The 19,071-nt window shown below is 45.7% G+C and overlaps 3 protein-coding genes and 1 long non-coding RNA gene across 4 annotated transcripts; 1 reads left to right on the forward strand and 3 right to left on the reverse strand.

The window, feature by feature from the left end:
• The first annotated feature begins 937 nt into the window (after positions 1–937).
• shld2 (shieldin complex subunit 2) lies at positions 938–2,683 on the forward strand. Its single transcript, XM_057047469.1, has 5 exons — positions 938–1,362; positions 1,439–1,642; positions 1,742–1,985; positions 2,053–2,168; positions 2,335–2,683. Exons 1-5 carry the CDS (start codon positions 1,260–1,262, stop codon positions 2,505–2,507), a joined length of 840 nt encoding a protein of 279 aa, XP_056903449.1. The 5' UTR covers positions 938–1,259; the 3' UTR covers positions 2,508–2,683.
• A 3,782-nt stretch (positions 2,684–6,465) lies between these two features.
• Positions 6,466–10,794, reverse strand: sncga (synuclein, gamma a). The gene is made up of 8 exons (XM_057047473.1): positions 10,559–10,794; positions 9,457–9,498; positions 9,236–9,363; positions 9,059–9,085; positions 8,890–8,946; positions 7,242–8,750; positions 6,854–6,973; positions 6,466–6,642 (listed from the first exon to the last, which is right to left on the reverse strand). Exons 1-5 carry the CDS (start codon positions 10,677–10,679, stop codon positions 8,890–8,892), a joined length of 375 nt encoding a protein of 124 aa, XP_056903453.1. The 5' UTR covers positions 10,680–10,794; the 3' UTR covers positions 6,466–6,642; positions 6,854–6,973; positions 7,242–8,750.
• On the reverse strand, positions 9,534–10,552 carry LOC130533787 (uncharacterized). The gene is made up of 2 exons (XR_008952672.1): positions 9,689–10,552; positions 9,534–9,609 (listed from the first exon to the last, which is right to left on the reverse strand). It is a non-coding gene; the product is annotated as an uncharacterized LOC130533787 (long non-coding RNA).
• Positions 10,795–11,588: 794 nt separating the features above from the next.
• LOC130533770 (NLR family CARD domain-containing protein 3-like) lies at positions 11,589–17,226 on the reverse strand. The gene is made up of 10 exons (XM_057047454.1): positions 17,085–17,226; positions 16,452–16,673; positions 16,247–16,321; positions 15,934–16,012; positions 15,661–15,850; positions 13,782–15,570; positions 13,536–13,703; positions 13,250–13,423; positions 13,120–13,166; positions 11,589–13,042 (listed from the first exon to the last, which is right to left on the reverse strand). Exons 2-10 carry the CDS (start codon positions 16,601–16,603, stop codon positions 12,489–12,491), a joined length of 3,228 nt encoding a protein of 1,075 aa, XP_056903434.1. The 5' UTR covers positions 16,604–16,673; positions 17,085–17,226; the 3' UTR covers positions 11,589–12,488.
• Between the last annotated feature and the right edge of the window lie 1,845 nt (positions 17,227–19,071).

Consider the following 19,071-nt stretch of genomic DNA (forward strand, 5'->3'; position numbering starts at 1 on the left):
GAGCGAGGGGGCGTGGTCATCGAGGCCACCCCAGATGGGGTGCTCTGCTCCCAAGATGCTGTCCAAGCCCCCCTCACCTCAAGGCAATCACCTGAGAGCAAGAGAGCTCGAATATTGGACACTGTCATGGGTGAAGCGCCCGAAGCTCCTTCTGATAATAGAAATGTTGCTGAGCTGAGATGTCCCACCACACTGTTGAACCAGTGCAACAGAAAGACGGCGCCGTACACAGTTCTCGTGGCTGTGGTTCACCCCTGTCATTTGAAGGAGGTCAAAGTGAGTGGAGCCCTTTAAGGGTGAAAAGTAAACAACACATTTGGCCACCAGGGGGCGATGCGAACGTGTTGGGTATTCAATTAAGGTTTTGATTTGTTTCAGATCAAGTCTGGACCAGCGGCTGGCACCTTTGTCCCTTTGGCGTCTATTGTTGTCACTGACCAGTCGGGCGTGGAGATGAAAGTGTTGCTATGGCGGCGCGCAGCACTCTGGGTCCTAACTGTCTGCCCCGGAGACATTCTGCTCATCTCAGGTAAACTCCGACGTTGTTGGTCAGCTGTGTGGAGGCGGAGTTCACGTTTATTATAATGAGGGAGATCAGCTGAGAAAGTTTCTCTAGAATCCAGAATATCCATTCAATCACGTGTTCCTAACAGACGGCCCATTTTCAACATTTGCGTTCATAACCTTTGTGATCAGGTCTGCGGGTCAACCACGACAAGTGGAGAGGAGAGACAGTGCTGCAGTCGACCTTCAGCAGTAAATTGCTCAATTTGGGAACTGTCAGTTCTTCCAACACACCTCCAGGTACAATGTGTGACCAGCCAGCAGCTGCTGCTCTCACCAGGCTGGTTCTCACCCTCCACCGCTCTCTCGCTCTTTCTCCAGCCCCTAAGCAGGTTCATGCTCGCTCGCTCGCCTCTCTGTGTGGATTTCTTCGGCAGCAGCGCCCTCTGTTGGCGTCTCTGAATGCTCGGCCGCCTCAGGACCTGAAACGCCTCCCTTACGTCAACCTGAATTCACTGAGGACCAACACGCTGGTTCACGCCTGGCTGCACGTCGCACACACACAGCTCGGCACAGGTGAGTGATGCAGTTGCCCCAAAGTAATCTGTGCAACCAGCAGGAGATAAAGGCAACAACGCTGAGGGGCCTGGGACAGACCTCTGTGGAACACCGCTGTAAGGACTTTGACTAAGTCAAGGGTTTGATCATTAGAGTGGCGAAGCGAGGCGGAGTCCTGCTGCAGGTCAGCTGTCCAGATGAAGGCCATTATTAGTGTGGAGCAGCCAGGCAGTCAGCATGGGGTTCTGGTTCTGTGGGGAGCGGCTGTTCAATGGCTCTCTCGCCTGACGCAAAACAAAGGTACGGTACATAAGGTCCATTAAAACACCCGGAACTTAAAAGTCTGAGTCGGATAATGAACGTCCACTTCCTGCAGCAGCGGTCTGGGACTTCCGCAACCTCCTGGTGAGGGAGGGTCTTACCTCTGAACTCCCTGAACTTCACTCCACCCCCTGGAGCTCAGTCCAGGCCCTGGACCCAGCACACCCCAAGGCACAGGAGTTCGTAGAGCAACGATCCATTCAGAGAGAAACCAGTATAGAACTGGACCTTGACACACTGCTGTCCCAGAAATACAGCGGTGAGACAGACATAATTCACTTCAGGAGCTCAGCCTGGAATCGTGAGGAGCATCGCAGGGGATTCATTTTAAAACCAGTTTCTTTGGTTTTGATCGTAGGGGCTGTAGAGCTCAGAGTCCAGGTCACTTCCTTTCACTTCCAGGATTTTCTGACTTCCCAGAGAGCACCACGGGCAGTGCTTGACAACTCCACGCCATTGGACGGTATTGTGGCGGTACTGAATGATGACATCACCTACACTGGCTGCGGCCTCTGCGCGACTGAACTGGATACTGACGCCAATGGCATCTACGTCCCGTGTTACCCCTGCCTGCCACACACGGCCGTACGCCGCTACTACAGGTAGGAATGACGCCCTGTTGTGAACGGCTGTTGTGTCTAAAAATATCAAGGTGTGTGTGTGTTTCAGGGCAGGTATGCTGACAGTGAGGGGGCAGGGCAGCAGCCAGGTGCGTGTTCAGGTTCCTCCTGTTCTCCTGCAGAAGATCCTGGAGGCTCCTCCTGATAAGCTCCACAGGAGCTCAGGTGAGGCGTCCCGTCACAGTTACGGGACTAAGGTACACCTGTTACGTCTGCGTGAGGCAACAAATAAAATCTGATTCTTCAAACAGTCCAACACAACCTTTACAGCTCAAAGACAAACTTCTGAGTTGTTGTTTTTTTAAGCATGTTTCACGTGTGTGACGCACAGCTCCAGGGTCAAAGGTGAAGCACATCCAGGTGGCAGCAGAGAAGATTCACAGCCTTCTCTCCCTCCCAAGAAAAGTCATGGTCATCACCATCCAGAGCCACTTCCTGTGTGATGAAAACAGCGTCCCCGTCGCTCAGGACTTCACCCTGCTGGACCTCCAGTTCTCCAGCTGATGGACATCAACGTTCCTGATAAAGCTGTCTCAGATCAAAGCCCCTCCCATGACAACCACCCAGCCAGGATTAACCAGTTGTTTGTGGAACTTTTCTTTATTTGCAGTGTGACGGAAAAGCATAATTTTGAAATAAATAAAACAAACACTCTTTCTGCAAATAAACATGTATTTGGATCCCGGTGCCGTTTGGGTACACAAGTTGACGTCCAAACCTGGTTTATCAATCACAATTGAGCCGGCAAGATCAGATCAATAACAGTTCCCACAGATTTAGATACAGTCTGGTGGAGATTTATGTTTACATGCATCTTTATTATAAACTAACTGGCTCTGACGAAAAGCATCCGTCCATCAGATGACCTCGTTGACCTTTTATTCATTATTTCTAGTAAATATCATAAAATTCCATACCTGAGCGAGCTGGGCCATGGTGGTTCACGTTGCTAAGCTAAACCAGAAAAACAAAATTCTAAAACGTTGAACAAACACACCGACATCAGATAGACGCTGTTTAACTGACCGACGTGTCTAAGTCAGCGTTCCGATGTGTGAAAGATACATTATTTTATTTTGTGAGAGATTAAAAACAAGAGGTTAAGGAAGAAAGGAGGACTGAAGATGATGTCAGCTAAATCGTCTCCCTTTATTTTCCTTCGGACATTTCTTCGGCCACATCCATCAAATCATTGAAAACATCTGCAACAAAGGTAAATACATTTTTTATGAATTTTAACAAGATCGAAAATGAAAACAGATTAAAATATCGACAAAAATGCTGACTACTGTCTGATTACTGCAGTGCTCGTAATGACCCACTGGGTCGCCTGTCTCCATAGTTACCTCCGTCACTGAGTCCTGGTCCTGGTCCTGGTCCTGCATTAGCATCGTCATCAAATCTGGGCATCTCTTCGCCCCCGCCGCCACCACTTGCTCCTCCCTGTTCGTTGAACAGACCTTTAAACCCAGATTTCTTGTCTTTGTCTTCGTCGTCATCTTTGTTGAAGATCTTTGAGAAGAACCCGCCCTTGTCGTCATCGTCTTTCTTCTTGTCATCTCCAAATGAGAACAGACCTCCTGTGTCCTTCTTGTCCTTGTCATCTTTGTCCTTGTCACCTCCCAAAAATGAGAGGAATCCTCCTGACTTTTCCTTTTTGCTTTCCACCCCACAAACCTTCTTTAGTGCTCCCTCCAACGCATCACCTGTAGAACAAACACCATTAGGCTGTGAGCTCACATGATGTTAGCTCACATGGTTGTGTGCTGTGGGTGACTTGATGAACAGATGACTGAGTGAAATGAGCTAATATTGGTACAATTGCTCCTGATGATTCCTGCAGTGATCCTCATCCTTTAACTGATGCAGGCTCCATGTTTGAGGAGAACATCAGACAAACATAAGCGTGGATGGATCAAGTCTGAGTCAGGTGTGTTGACAGACCAGACTGACCTGCTCCTCCGACTCTGAACCAATTAACTCTCTCTCTGTCTCTGTCTCTCTTCCTCCCTCTCTATCGCTCTCTCTCTCTCTCTCTCTCTCTCTCTCACACACACACACACACACACACACATACACACACACACACACTGAGGTGATTCACTTACAGGATACTCAGCTTACAAGTTAGACAAAAACAGTGAAACCATCTTTTCTAAACGCCTCGCTCTCCTTCATAATAGCCGGCCAGCATTGTGGGCGGAGCTAGTGCAAGTCTGATCTCCATGGTGGTTCTGATGGTACGACAACAAGATATTAAGATGTCATCTTACCTGCTAACAAGGTTCAGCTGCCATCTGCTCAGTGTGACGTGTGTCCAATAACAGCTTTTTAATGTAAATTCTGTCCTCCCCCATGGAGGCTGGTATGCGAGTGATTGTCAGCCCCCCTTCATCCCAGCCGACAGTCCCACTCCCCTCGTCCTCATCTCGATGGATCAGAACTTGTTTGTTTCTACCATGAGTTTTCCACATCCCCATTAACGATGAGCTGTTACAGCTCAGTTTATGTCATGTTAATGTGTTCTGGTAAATCGCCCCGCTTCTCCTTCTCAGTCCCCCCATATGAGCCTGGTCCTGCTCAAGGTCTCCTTCTCCTTGTTTGATGGGGGTCAGGCTCCGGTTTTCTGCAAAGCGCCTAGAGACAACTTAGATTGTGACTGAGGCTATATAAACAAAGACGAATCGAGTTCTCAAAATTCTGTTTGATATTTCTTCTTCCGGGTTCTTAACGGTCCTCTGGTTTTGTTACAGGATTTTCAGGGTTTTCCTTTGCTTTGAAAAGTCTCCCGGCCCAGTCAGCTGTTTCTGGACTCACGTCACACTGAGCAGAAAGCAGCTGTGAAGAAGCTAAGGTGGAAACCCGTTAGCAGGTTAGACACACACACACACACACACACACACACACACACACACACACACACACACACACCACACACACACACACACTGAGGTGATTCACTTACAGGTTACTCAGCTTACAAGTTAGACAAAAACAGTGAAACCATCCTTTCTAAACGCCTCGCTCTCCTTCATAATAGCCGGCCAGCATTGTGGGCGGAGCTAGTGCAAGTCTGATCTCCATGGTGGTTCTGATGGTACGACAACACTGTCTGATCATAACAAGCAGAAAGTCAACAAAAGCTACACATCATCAACACAGCTGGATGTGGTGTAAGCTCAGGAAGTTTCACGTGTGACCACAGTCAAAGTTCACAGCCAGCCGGGAGTACACACACATTTTAGACGCGTGTGACATAAACAACCAGAATTTTTACCTGTGACAATTTGCCTTTGATTATTAAAGATCATTGTTTCTTCAGCCTCACTCACCTGCGCATTCTGCTGCTTTTCCTAAGATGTGATCCATCGGTGACGGTCTGCCGGCCTCTCGGACGTGTGTGAAGAGTGTTGGTGTGTGTTCTCAGCTGCCGCCTCACTTTGCCTAGAAAAACTCGAGGAATCGGGTGTGTCCTCAGACCCGAATTACCAGCTCCACCAGTTCTGCTCTCACCACCGCCACCACCATAAGCATCATCGTCATCACCAGTGTAAAAGAACAGAATAACTATTTATTTCAGAAGGAAATTCACGTTGTCCAGCAGCACAATGGTCACTCACACACACACTTAAACCAATTACAAATATAAAGAATAAAAGATGCTGTCTAGTTTAAAGAGCCAGGGAGAATTAAATTCCGATCCACACAGAGTTCTATTATACAGCCTGATGGCCGCAGGAACAAAGGAGTGCCTCAGTCTTTCAGTCTGGCAGGGCTGAGAGAGGAGCCACCCACTGCTGCACTCCTCCAGACAGCCAGGAAGGAGCAGAGGGGCCGGCCATGGATACGGAGGAGCTTCCTCTGCTGTGCTTTCCCCAACAAGGGGTCCAGCCTCATACCAACCACCAAGCTCCTTCTTCACCAGTCTGTCCACTCTCCTAACACCTTTGTCCCTTTGTCCCTGCAGACTGCCACCGACACATAAAATAGTTTCAGCATCAAAGGCTTTGGGACTTCCTGAAGATCAGTCCAATGACTGGACCTGCTTCATGTCCACACCTGGATGTTCACAGGCCGGAGTGTACAACCTGAGCACCAAAAGTCCAATACAACCTCCCTTAATTTGGAGGTGTGGAGGAGAAAGCCCATTCCTTTCAACCCATTTACAAAAGAGCCCCATCAGGCTCCTGTAATCGCCCCCCATGACCATGATTTCTGTATCACATGTGATGGAACACAGAAATGTACTGGAAATAGGATGTATAAAGAGTGAAGGGCGCCAGCACAGGTCCCTGGGGAGCTCCAGTATCACCCAGCACGTCTTCGACACGCAGCTCCCCAGCCTGACTATCCCATCTGTCCAATTATGCTCTCTGCCCCAGTATAACCCGTTCATTTACCCTTTCCGTCCCAGTACCACCACTTAATACAAATAAAAACATTTAAAATGGACTCATGTAAGCAGTGTTTATAATAACCACTTTATTTATTACATTTTAAAGAACAGTTGCTTTCTGCATGTTTGCTATTTGTTTAACTAACATTTAGGGATGATATATATTTTATCCACTCCAGAATCAGGCCATTCTTCAAATCTTCTATTTGAAAAATCCTCCGATCACATTTCCCACATCAACGCCTGCAAAAAAGTGAGACAACAAAACATCACAGATGCGAACTTTGCCGCGTTAGTGAGCTCATGTGCCAGCAACATTGATCCGTGGTGAAATGTTTCCATATTTCACCAGCAGTTACAGTGAAATAAACACGTCAAGCACACAAAGATGAAGGCGATCGCTTGTGTTTGGCCCCTGGGGGGGGGCTTGATGCCGTTGTGGGAGCTCACTCACCTCCTTTGTCGTCATTGCCGCCTGTTACCTTTTCGAGGATGTTACCTACATCCAACCCTGAGTCCTTTTTCTCTTCCTCTTTTTCTTTACCTCCACCCCGGACAGCATTGAAGATTCCGGCTGCAGGAACAGTCACAACAGAAACATCTGTAACACATCTGAATCCAGAGGTGACTAATGGACTCGTGTGGCACGGACTCAAACTTTGGCTCTCCCACCAATTTCAAACAACACAAATACTGATAGGCTGAACCCATCCTGTGACTATTCCTGCTATTGCTGAAGGTCCTGGACGTTCATGTTCCTACTTTAATGAAAATACAGGTAATAGGAAACTGCCATTAAAGTCTGGCCTCCTCCTAGCATACTCGGTCAGATCATTTCTCACCTGCTGCATCTGCAGCTTTGTCTCGAATCTGGTCTTCGAGGATATTTCCGACGGCGCCGTCACCAAGAAGGCCGGTGATTTTGTCCATGTCTGCTGCTCCAAGTGTTCAGAGACTGTTGTTGATGCTTCAGTCTGGATCTTTTATGTGATACAGCCTCGCCCCTTGGAGGAATCAGGTGTGACAGCAGGACCGACCTGTCCCACAGGACAGCAGAGGAACACAACACAACACAAATCTCAGCCTTGAAATGCAGCCATGGGGTCGCCCTCAGCATCATTTGTGCACACTTTTATTAACAATGTTGGCAACAGAATCTGAAGGAAGGCTTGCAAGTGTTGATTTACAAGCTCTGTAATGTGGCTATGATGCTAAATCAGTTAGCCAGAATCGGTTATACAAATGGTTGCCATTTTTAATGGTGAACCGCTCCTTTAAACCAGTACATGTATGAGGAAAGCTTGATTCTTTTATCTTTCAGTCCCACTTGACGATCCCTGTTCGGAATGATGATGGCGTAGGTACTGCTCCCTGATTGGTTGATGAGAACAGGCGTCGCTGGAGGGATGGGTGTGTGTGTTATATAGAAGAGCGTTTTCTGAGGGGTGTGACAGTCGCACCCAGACACACTCCTCAAAAATCTGTCCATATGTTGCCTCTCCGGTTGTTTTGGGTTGCTTGTTTTTGTCACATGTTCATAAGTTCAAAAGCCCTTGATGAGATTAACATCTTCACACTATTCGGCAGTAGAAAACCTGGCTCATATTTCAAATCAATCAATCAATTAATCAATCAATCAGCTTCGAGCAAAGAAAGGATCATGCTAGGAATAGTTTCAAACTTTTTTTTATTCATTATCGGTTATTGTCTACAAGAGCTTAATTAATAACAGCAGAACCGTGTGTGTGTGTGTGTGTGTGTGTGTGTGTGTGTGTGTGTGTGTGTGTGTTGTACATGTTACACAGTGAGGATCAGCAGATGCATTTTATTTGCAAATTCAGCACATTCTTTGCGAAGTGGGGACATTTTTGGTGGTCCTCACGGTTCATTTGAGGGTTGAGACCTGGTTTTAAGATTAAGGCTGGGATTGGGTTTAGATTAGGGGGTGGGTACAGGTTCCAGGATGTCATGGTGTGGGTTAAGGTAAGAAAGAGAGGAATGGATTATGCCAGTAAAGGTCCACACAAAGTAACAAGCACTAGAATAGATGTGTGTGTGGTTTATTTTGTGTGGTGAGTGACAGAGGGGGCGTGGCTTCTATGACATTTTTGATGAGTGATGTTGATGATTTACTTCGTAGAAACTTTGGATGGCCTGACAACGTGTTAGACTTGTCATCGTTGTGTTGATGAGGCAACCATGGTAACAGAGGAATGTGGGGAGTTTTGTTTTTTAAATTATTACTGGTTAATTAGGTTAAGGTTCACACGGCTAATAGGAGGTTCCTTGGATGTTCTTCACTACACATGAAGAACCAGGAAATGACCACCAGGGGAGGTGAGGATGAGCACCTGAGAGAGTAAGAAGAAACTAATTAAGGATTTTATAATAAAACAAATTTTGTTGTGAAATTAAAAAGCAGTACAGAAACCATTGGCCGGAGGAACCAACCAGCAGATTGTCCAGCATTACCAGTCCGACAAATCTCACCTACTGCACCGCCTGTTCGCTCTCTTCTGCTTCAGCCTCTGTATTCGGGACGCCAGCCTGCAGGGGAAAGACAGCAGGGGTCACATGACCAGACTCACCGCATGTCTTCTGTGGCGACGGCCGACAAAAACACGTTTTTAATGATTTTTCTGAGTATCAAATCAAACACCTTCTCAGACACTGGTCCCGCCTCCTCCTGTCATCGGCCAATCACCAGAGATGTGAGAGGGAAGACAAATGTGAAATTTGAATAAAATCTAGTTTAATTCTTGTATTTTATTTTTTAGCAGACACTACAACTGCAAAATGTGGATAATTTTAAACAGATTGCAGCTTCATCACTCACCAAGCTGACCAATCCACTCGCCACGGCGGCGTTCTCCACCCCCTCCACGGCTGACTGGGCGACCTCATTGGCCCCAGAAACTGCAGTGTCTGCTATGATATTAGCCTGTTCAGTTGTCTTGTGGGCAACTGGGACAAAAGAAACACGAAGTAACATAATCTGCCATGAAGCAACAGCCAATAAGGCAAATTTCCAGCTCAAGCATGAGTCGGCATGTTTACCTGTGTTCACACTGGTCACCACCCCCTCCATCGTCTTGTTTCCTTGAAACCAAAATGACAACATGATTTTTACGTCATAGCTTTAAATTCATTACAAGAAATGTATTTTATTTGTTTCTCTGTTTTGATTTCCCATTTATAGTTGGTTTAGAACTGCAGACTTAGTTTACAGTCGTTTATCTTTAGAAGTAGCTGAGATTCTCTTCCATACAGACTCAGATTCACGGACAACTTTCAGCCTTTCTTTGCAGGTTTGCGGACAGTGTTCCAGCCTCTGATTGGCTGGGAGGGCGGTATGGGCGTGGCTCCGATGTGCTGGTGCAGATCCAGTGTTCCCAGTGGGCGTGGAGCTTCTCATGTGATGAATCAAATGAACAACATCTTTGTGTGAAAGACAACAGCATCTGTGATTCTGCTTCTGTTTCAGGGCTCAAGACGGCATATGTGGCGTGTTCCAGCACACCCTCAGCGGGTCAGACAGGGCAGCATGTTTGATCAGAGAAAATAGTCCAGGTGGCCGAAAAGTTCCCCAAATCACTTCCTGATCAATACTGGATAAACGCTGAGATTTGTCCTGTGCATTCATGCTTGGGTGCAGCTCCTGCTGCTCCTGTGTCAATACCTTGGCGCCAGTGGGGGTGGGAGGTCCTGATAATAAACCCCTGTAAGGATGAAGGGCCCAGTAGAGCCGTGTCCCAAACCGAGGATGGCCGCTGCAGATGGAAAAATTATTGCTGTGTCATGTTTCAGATCCTATAATCTCACAGATCCAGGATCAGGCGGGGAAATGAAAATGTAGCAGCTCCCTCTGAATGGCATAATAATAATGATGATGATTATAATAACAGTAGTGTTGAATAGATTATTAGATAAGATCAAATTCCTCCCGCGTTTTACTCTGGCCAGAAGGGGGCGCTGCACTCCTCCCTGCACTAAATTCCATAACTCAGAATTCAGGACGGATCAGATTTCAATATTTAGACTGGACCAACATGATTGAAGTGATATTAAAGTGGGAAAGAATCCAAAAACTTCTTCATTTATTTGTGAATAACATAATTTGAATGCTGAATGCCTCCATCAATCCCCCCTTCCCTCTCACCTACGTAGATGACCCCCTCCTTGGTCTTGGTGGCAGCCTCCTCCACGCCGGCCTTGGTCTTCTCAGCTGCGGCGACCACTCCATCCTTTGCCATGGAGAAGCCTTTCTTCAGAACATCCATGTTATTCTACTTCTCCCTTCCTCTCTTTTCTTTCTTTGTCTTCTTCTCCTTGTTGTTCTTCTTCTGCTGTTGGTGTGGGCTGTCCCGTCCTTTTGCTCGTGGATGAGAGAGATGGAGGGAGAGATAGCGAGAGAGAGCAGAATCAAGTGAAGGGAGGGGGACCAAGGGTGTGTCCCACTCAGATTGGCTGTCGGCTTGGTCAGAGGTGGAGTTTAAAGTCCGTCAGATTTATAAATGGTTTGACTCAAACACGCAACTTGAGAATAAATAACCGATAAATGATCAGCAATATTGAGAGGAACCACAATCAGGTTAGCTCTCAGAGCGACAGGCAGAGGCCGTCTTTGTTTATATCAGCCGGGATGGGGGGTCAAACGTTTCACAAGTTTGCTGTTATTTCTAATTATCAAAGCCATTGTGCAAAGCCAGTGAAAGTGCCAACGCACAATAGTGGACCCAACAGGAATACACAACACCGATCAGCAACCATCGCAACATGTTTTTTTTTCAGTTTTTTTCTCCGAAAACGGCCGGAACTCAACCAATCAATTAATCAATTTTTCTGATAGAGGCAGAGTTGGTAATGGCATCATCACTGGGGGAAGGGGGGGTCATTTCAATATCCATCCTGGCAGAACCGTGTGACTCAGCAAAATGCTCTCACACACACACACACACACACACACACACACACACACACACACACACACACATCTCTGTCTGGCTGACCGAAGCACTGCTCTATATTTAGACCCTCATTTCTCTCAGAGCAATCACTGCATTATGTGATGCAGTATGTTACCGCGGTGACGGGAGACATTTCATCCAGCAGAGAAGATCAGTGCACACTCTCACACATACACTTCAGTAATTTATCTGCAACTGGAAACAGAACAATGCCTTATAATATAGTTTTCAAACTGTTTATTTCAATGAGTTTATTCATGCTTAAGATGAAAACAGACTCTATTCAAACAGGAGAAAAACTACCTATAACATATTTTTTTGCAGTTCCTGTTCTTATATAAAAATACAAACTATTACAGTAAACATTGTTCAACAGAACACTCTGTTTCATAAATGTTTTTATAGAGTTATAAAAGTAAAATATTTAGGTTTGCTACTTAAGAATATGTTAAATGGAGAAATAAATGTTAGATATAAATAATCTAATGTCTTTAGTAATATTGTAATATCAGTGGTATTTGAGGGCTGGAAAAGGCTCTGCCCCAATGACCTTCATCAGGAACCAGTAAAAAGATAAATATAATGACAATAACATGCGTCTGGACTTGGTGCTGCTGTAGATTAATGTGCTATACATGTAATCAAACTGTTGTAACAGCTTCAACTATAGCCATAGTAACTAGTAATGAAGATAGTCTCCAGACGATTGCTGCTGAGGAACAACTGGGCCTGGATCACCTCTGTGAGGAATACAACACCGTCCCTTCTACTGACACTGTACTGCTAATGAGTGTGTGAGTGTGTTCTTACAGGCTACACAGGGACTACAAAAATACACACTTTCCTAGCAGCACTTCCCTAGTGAAGACATTTCTGGGAGGTGAGGACATTTTGGATGGTCCTCACAACTTTACATGGTATCAGGTTTCAGGGTAGAACTGGGTTTAGGTTAAAGATGGGTTTGGGTTCGGGCCAGAGGGACACAATCAGTGTAATGTTTGGGTAAAAAGCTGAGGAATGTATTATGCCAGTGAACGTCCTCACAAAGATAGAATTACTATGATGTGTGAGGAGGGGCTCTGCTGTCATGATCATGATGTGGGTGAAGGAATAGGTGTGATGTTATTGTTGCTGCTGCACAGGACACAGAGACACTGAACCATACCAGCTGGCCCAGAACCCAAACCCAGGATAAAGAGGGTCTGGGAATGTAGTGCTGAAGGTGTGGAGGTGGAGCAGCCTGTCGGAGGCGACCCTGTAAAAGGACAGGATCCCAGCGGGCCAGTCCATGAACACGGCTACCTTGTTTACCCCTGAGGAGGTAGTGTTGGAGACAGTGGCAGTGGTACCGGTGTTGTTGTGCCACACGCAGTAGCCATCCTCGGAACACTCCAGACTCCAAGACTGGTCGTTCCGGCCAAACCTGCAGTCGTATTGGTGCCCTATTCGGTTTATCCCTCTGTAACTCAATGATATGTCGACGTGTCCAGTCCACTCCACTTCCCAGTAAAAGCGGCCAGTCAGACCAGCATCACACAGCAACTGAGGCCACTCGTCGAACCTGTCTGGGTGGTCGGGATACGGCTCCTCCTCCCCAACATAAGTCGCCTTTCTGTCCTCAGACAGTCGGATCTTTCTGTTCACGCTGTTTGTGTCGAATGACAGTTCGCAGGAATCTGGCACAGACAAACATCGTAAGTTTAGGTCAATAAACAATGATATTACAATTTTATATCAAGCAGCTGACACTTACACTTCCGCAAACCTGGGGTCAGCCACTGGGGGCCAGCAGGTTCCATCCTAAAACAGTGGGAATAGGTTTTCAAGCCAATCGGACCAGACAAGGTTGTTTTCTTAGAGAGAAGCATTGCTGCTTTCAGCACCTGAGAATGTTCAGCCTCCATTCTGGGTCCTTGAGCCCAGAAGTCAACAGTTTCTGTCCCAGATCTCCAGGATGATTAAAGCTGAGGTCCAGAACCCGCAGATGGGACGGGTTGGACTTCAGAGCTGAGGCCAAAGAAACGAAACCTTCGTCTGTTATCAGACAACCCGACAGCCTGAAAAGAAAACAAACATAAACAGTTTGTTCTGTCCATGACCAGGAGATGAACAGGTTGACGACTGTCGATGACCAAATTTGTAAAGTTGGTAAATTCGTTTGTTCCTGACCTCAGAGTGTCCAGGGTACACTGTGGACTCTTTAGCCCAGCAGTGAGCAGCTTTACTCCAGAATTATGCAGGTTGTTGTTACTCAGATCCAGTTCCTTGAGCCTGGAGGAGCTGAGAACTGTAGCTAGATCTTCACAGCTTCTATCTGTCAGGTTGCATCCACTCAGTCTTGAGACACAAGCAGAAGGAGCAATGTTAATGTCCATTGTCTTCCAACCGGTGAAGCTGATGCTAATCCGCACTTACAGAACTTTGCTCGAGGCTTTCACCACTGGCAACAGCCGCAGAAGAGCTTCCTCTGAGGCGGAGTACTTTTTCAGGTCAAAAACCTCCAGATCTTCCTCTGAGGACAGTAATATGAAGACCAGAGCTGACCACTGAGCAGCAGAAAGCTGATCTGTGGACAGCCGTCCAGACCTCAGGGCCTGTTGGATCTCCTCCACCAGAGACCCATCGTTGAGCTCGTTCAAGCAGTGAAACAGGTTGATACTTCTCTCTGCAGACACACTCTCGCCGATCTGCTTCTTGATGTACTTAATTGTGTCTTGACTTGTCTCTGCACTAATTTCTTTCTTTGCCAGGAACCCCCTTAGGAGTCTCTGGTTGGTCTGCAGAGAAAGACCCAGGAGGAAGCGGAGAAACAGGTCCAGGTGTCCATTAGAACTCCTCGTGCTCTGCTTCACTGCGTTCTGGTAAAAGGTTGCCTCTGCAGATGTGTCATCTGTTTCATTGGATGTTTTTTCTGAGAGAAGATCAACGCCAGAGTTGATGAACATCAGATGGACATAAAGTGCTGCCAGAAACTCCTGAACACTCAGATGGATGAAGCAGAACACCCTCTCCAGGTAGAGCCCTCTCTCCTCTCTGAAGATCTGCGTGAACACTCCTGAATACACTGAGGCGGCTATCAGGTCCATTTCACACTCTTTCAGATCTGATTCATAGAAGATCAGGTTCCCTTTCTGCAGCTGTTCAAAGGCCAGTTTTCCCAGACATTCTATCATCTTACTGTTCTCTGGACTCCAATGTGGATCTATCCCAGAACTTCCGTGGTATTTGAAATTCCTTAGTTTGGACTGAAGCACCAAGAAGTGGATGTACATCTCAGTCAGGGTCCTGGGCAGCTCCACTCCCTCTCTGGTCTTTAACACGTCCTCCAGAACTGTAGCAGTGATCCAGCAGAAGATTGGGATGTGACACATAATGTGGAGGCTTCGAGATCTCCTGATGTGAGAGATGATTCTGCTGGCCTGCTCCTCATTTAGGAACCTCTTCTTGAAGTACTCCTCCTTCTGCGGATCGAGGTATCCACGGACCTCTGTCATCCTGTCAATGCACTCGGGTGGGATCAGATTGGCTGCTGCAGGTCTTGTGGTTATCCAGAGTCGAGCAGAAGGAAGCAGGTTCCCTTTGATGAGGTTCGTCATCAGAACATCCACTGTGGCAGACTCTGTGATGTCATTCAGGGCCTTGTTGCGAAGGAAGTCCAGAGGAAGTCGACACTCATCCAGGCCGTCAAAGATGAAAGTGACCTGAAACTCATCAAACTTAAAGATTCCTGCTTCTTTGATTTCACTAAAAAAGTTCTGAATAAGTTCCACTAAGCTGAACCTTTTCTCTTTCAATAGGTTCAGTTCTCGGAAGGTGAACGGAAACAGGAAGTAGATGTCCTGGTTTGTTTCTTCTTCAGCCCAGTCCAGGGCAAACTTCTGTGTTAGGACAGTTTTGCCGATGCCGGCTACACCTTGTGTCATCACAGTTCTGACTGGCCCATGTCGTCCTGGTAAAGGGTTGAAGATGTCTTGGAGTTTGATTGCAGTTTCTGGTCTACACGCTCTCCTGGAGGCTGATTCCATCTGTTGGACCTCATGTTCGTCGTTGACCCGTGCAGATCCCCCCTCCGTGATGTAGAGTTCGGTATAGATCTGATTTAGGAGCGTTGGGCTCCCTCCTTTGGCGATCCCTTCAAACACTCTTTGGAACTTTGTCTTTAAGGAGGATTTGAGTCTACGCTGACAGACGGCAGCAGGGTTCCCTGGACAAAGGAGAAAACCCCCAAACTATTGCTAAAACAACACAAATACATTTTGAAAAATACGCAGAACACTCAGAGGCATCTCCTCACCACTCCGCAGACGGTCAGCCAGCTCCTCCTGCTTCATTCTCTTCAGGAAGTTCACCGTGATGTTCAGAAAAGCCTCTCTGTTGCCCTGAAGCTCCTCCTCCTCTGGGCATTCTGGGTAATCATAGTTCAGCCACCTCTGGATCATCTTCAGCTCGTTCTTCACAAAGTTGAAGATGTTCTCCTCCAGCAGCTGCAAAAGAATTACACAGGGAAGCACGTTGACCTCTCGGTCCAAACGCACGGAACCAAATCCTGATCTGCTTGTGTTCAAACCGCAAATGTGGAGTCCAGATGTTCCGGATGATGCTGCTCCTTCGGACCATCACAACCTTCTGAGCTCTGCTGTTCGGCTCTGATGAGGAATCATAAACAGTACCTTTGCATAACATGAACTTACAGACACAAACAAAGGTCAAAGGTCATCCAGGTGAGTCACAGTCTCCTGAGAAAAGAGAACCTCCGAGGAGGTTTTCCTGACATTTTCTCTTTTGCGTTGTTCCTACGTACATCTCAGCATCACGGGATGTTCTCAGTTCAGGTGGAAGTTGCAACATGATGGTGAGGCAAAGAGTCCTGAGAAACTTACATCTGATCACTGACCAAATGGTCCACTTCCTCCTTGAAGGACCAATCGGCTTGAGGAGATTCATGCTTCTGGAGGCTGAAAAGAAAGCATCCTAGAGCTTCCATTGTCAAGATATGAATTGATCAATAACACCTGGGATAATTAGAGTAATAATGCTTTATAAATGTGTTCAATGGTGACCTCATCACTGCAGCCTTATCCTCACCATCCATCCGAAGACATTTTGAAGACAATCGGCAACTCCATGGATGCGTTACTCCGCATGTCAACAGCTTTCGGTCCAGATCCATGTCCACATCCAGCTCCACCAACGGTACAGAAGGAACTCTGCTGCTGTCGCTCTGCAGGTGATGTCATGTTTGATTTCTAAAGTCAAGATTGGATCCACGCCAGCAGAACTGTTCCCCAGGACAGTATCGCTTGGATTCTATCATTGATAAACAACAAAAGATGATTATCTCACCACTTCCACGAAATGACAACAGGAATTGTGAAAGCCAACAACCATGACCATAGACCACATACCTGACCATAAACCACATACCTAACCATAAACCACATGCTAGTATACACAAACCTATAAACTACAATCACCATTTTGAGCTCTATGTACAACTTTCCACCTTTCCTCAACATTTTCAGCTCTAGTAATCTCAATTCCACACAATAATGTGTGAAAATAAAATGTAGTACTCATGTATGAAACGTTTACTTTTGGTTTCACAAGCTGAACTCTCCGTTACAACAACCCCCCCTGCGTCACAACATGATCTAGTTTTATTTTTTATTTTTTATCCGATTTAATGTGGCGTTCAGGTATGGAAGGCGTGGAACTCACCCGCTGTTTTCACACCAATCTGATATTAACCATCACAGCCTCTGGCAAATTTTCCACGGCGCTCAAACCGACTAACACATGACTTCCTCTTCTAGTCTCGATTCCACCCAACCAACAATGACCTCACTGCACAGATTTAAAGAGACAGTCCACTGCACAACCTGTGTTCTCCAAACACTGTAAAACCTGTAACTGTAGAAGCCCGAGTTTTAAAGCAATAGTAAAAGTCATAATAGTAGTATAAACAGCAGTATATGAAACAACAGTACTAATATCTGTGTAGATTCTCAGTCATCCAGGTCATTGTATCCAAGGTAGTTTTCTCTGTCAACTGGACTGGGTTGACAGAGAAAACTACCTTGGAACAGTACTAATAGTACTAAAGGTAATAGAAGTAGTAGTAGTAGTAGTACTAATAATAGTAATATCAGTAGTAGAATTAGTCATGTTAACAGTGGCAGTAGTAGTAGTAGTAGCAGCATTAGCAATGGTAGTAGCAGTAGCAGAAACTGTAGTAGTAGTAGTTGAAACAGTAGTAATAGTAGTAGTAGTAGTAGTAGTTGAAACAGTAGCAGAAACAGTAGTAACAGTAGTAGTAGTAGTGGTAGTTGAAACAGTAGCAGAAACAGTAGTAACAGTAGTAGTAGTAGTGGTAGTAGTAACAGTAGGGGTAGTAGTAACAGTAGCAGAAAGAGTAGTTGAAACAGTAGTAATAGTAGTAGTAGTTGAAACAGTATTAGTAGTAGTATTAGTGGTAGTAGTAACAGGAGAAGTAGTAGTAGTAGTGGAAACAGTAGCAATAGTAGTAGTAGTAGTTGAAACAGTAGTAATATTAGTGGTAGTAGTAACAGTTGAAGTATTAGTGGAAACGGTAGTAGTAGTAGTAGTAGTAGTAGTAGTGCTGATAGTGGCAGTAGCAGCATTAGCAATGGTAGTAGCAGTAGCAGAAACAGTAGTAACAGTAGTAGTAGTGGTAGTTGAAACAGTAGTAGTAGTAGTAGTATTAGTGGTAGTAGTAACAGTAGTAGTAGTAGTGGTAGTTGAAACAGTAGTAGAAGTAGGATTATTGGTAGTAGCAACAGTAGTAGAAACGGTAGTACCGTAATAGTAGTAGTAATAGTTGTAGTAGTGCTGATAGTGGCAGTAGCAGCAGAAGCAGAAACAGTAGTAGTAGAATTAGTGGTAGTAGTACCAGTAGAAATAGTAGTGGAAACGGTAGTAATGCCAGTAGTGTGGAGAGCTCGGGTTGCGGAGGAACTCAGATGCAGGTTTCAGCCAGCTTATTCTGCTGTTCAAATGCAGAAATAGCCACTTAAATTAACACTCAGCAGTAAACACGAACAAAGGGAAGTCTTCAATGACACACATAATCTCGTTTATGGTGTCCAGGTGCAAACAATAATTAAAACAGTAATTAAACACAATAACGACCAGAACTCAATAAATAGAGCATTAACATTGAAAGTTACAAAGGATAACATTTACAACAAATAAAAAACAGGGTTAACACAAACCTGAACCCACAGAACACACTACTACAGAGCATGCTGGGAATTTCCCACTCTGACCCTCCCCAACACGCTACAGTAGTAGTAGTGGTAGTAGTAACAGTAGAAGTAGTAGTAGTAGTGGAAACGGTAGAAATGGTAGTAATAGTAGTAGTAATAGCAGTAGCAGCATTAGCAATGGTAGTAGCAGTAGACGTTACCTCCACCTCCGATTGAGAGAGGAACAAAAACTCTCCTCGCAGATGTCACAACATATCAAAATAGAAACGTGAGTAATGATGAACTATGTCGGAGTTCAGCTCAAATCAAAGGTGATCCAGCTGTTGTAAGACTTGTTGAATAACATGTTTTATTTTAACCCGAAAAAAGTATTGCAGGCGTTGTAATGACGCAGTGACAAACATTAGACCCAGTAAAGCAGCAACAAGTCAGCTTCATTCAGCAGCCATTAGCTTAGCATCATTAATCCATGAAGTAGG

Source organism: Takifugu flavidus, chromosome 11, assembly GCF_003711565.1.
Source record: "Takifugu flavidus isolate HTHZ2018 chromosome 11, ASM371156v2, whole genome shotgun sequence".
In the NCBI taxonomy this organism is placed as follows: domain Eukaryota; kingdom Metazoa; phylum Chordata; class Actinopteri; order Tetraodontiformes; family Tetraodontidae; genus Takifugu; species Takifugu flavidus.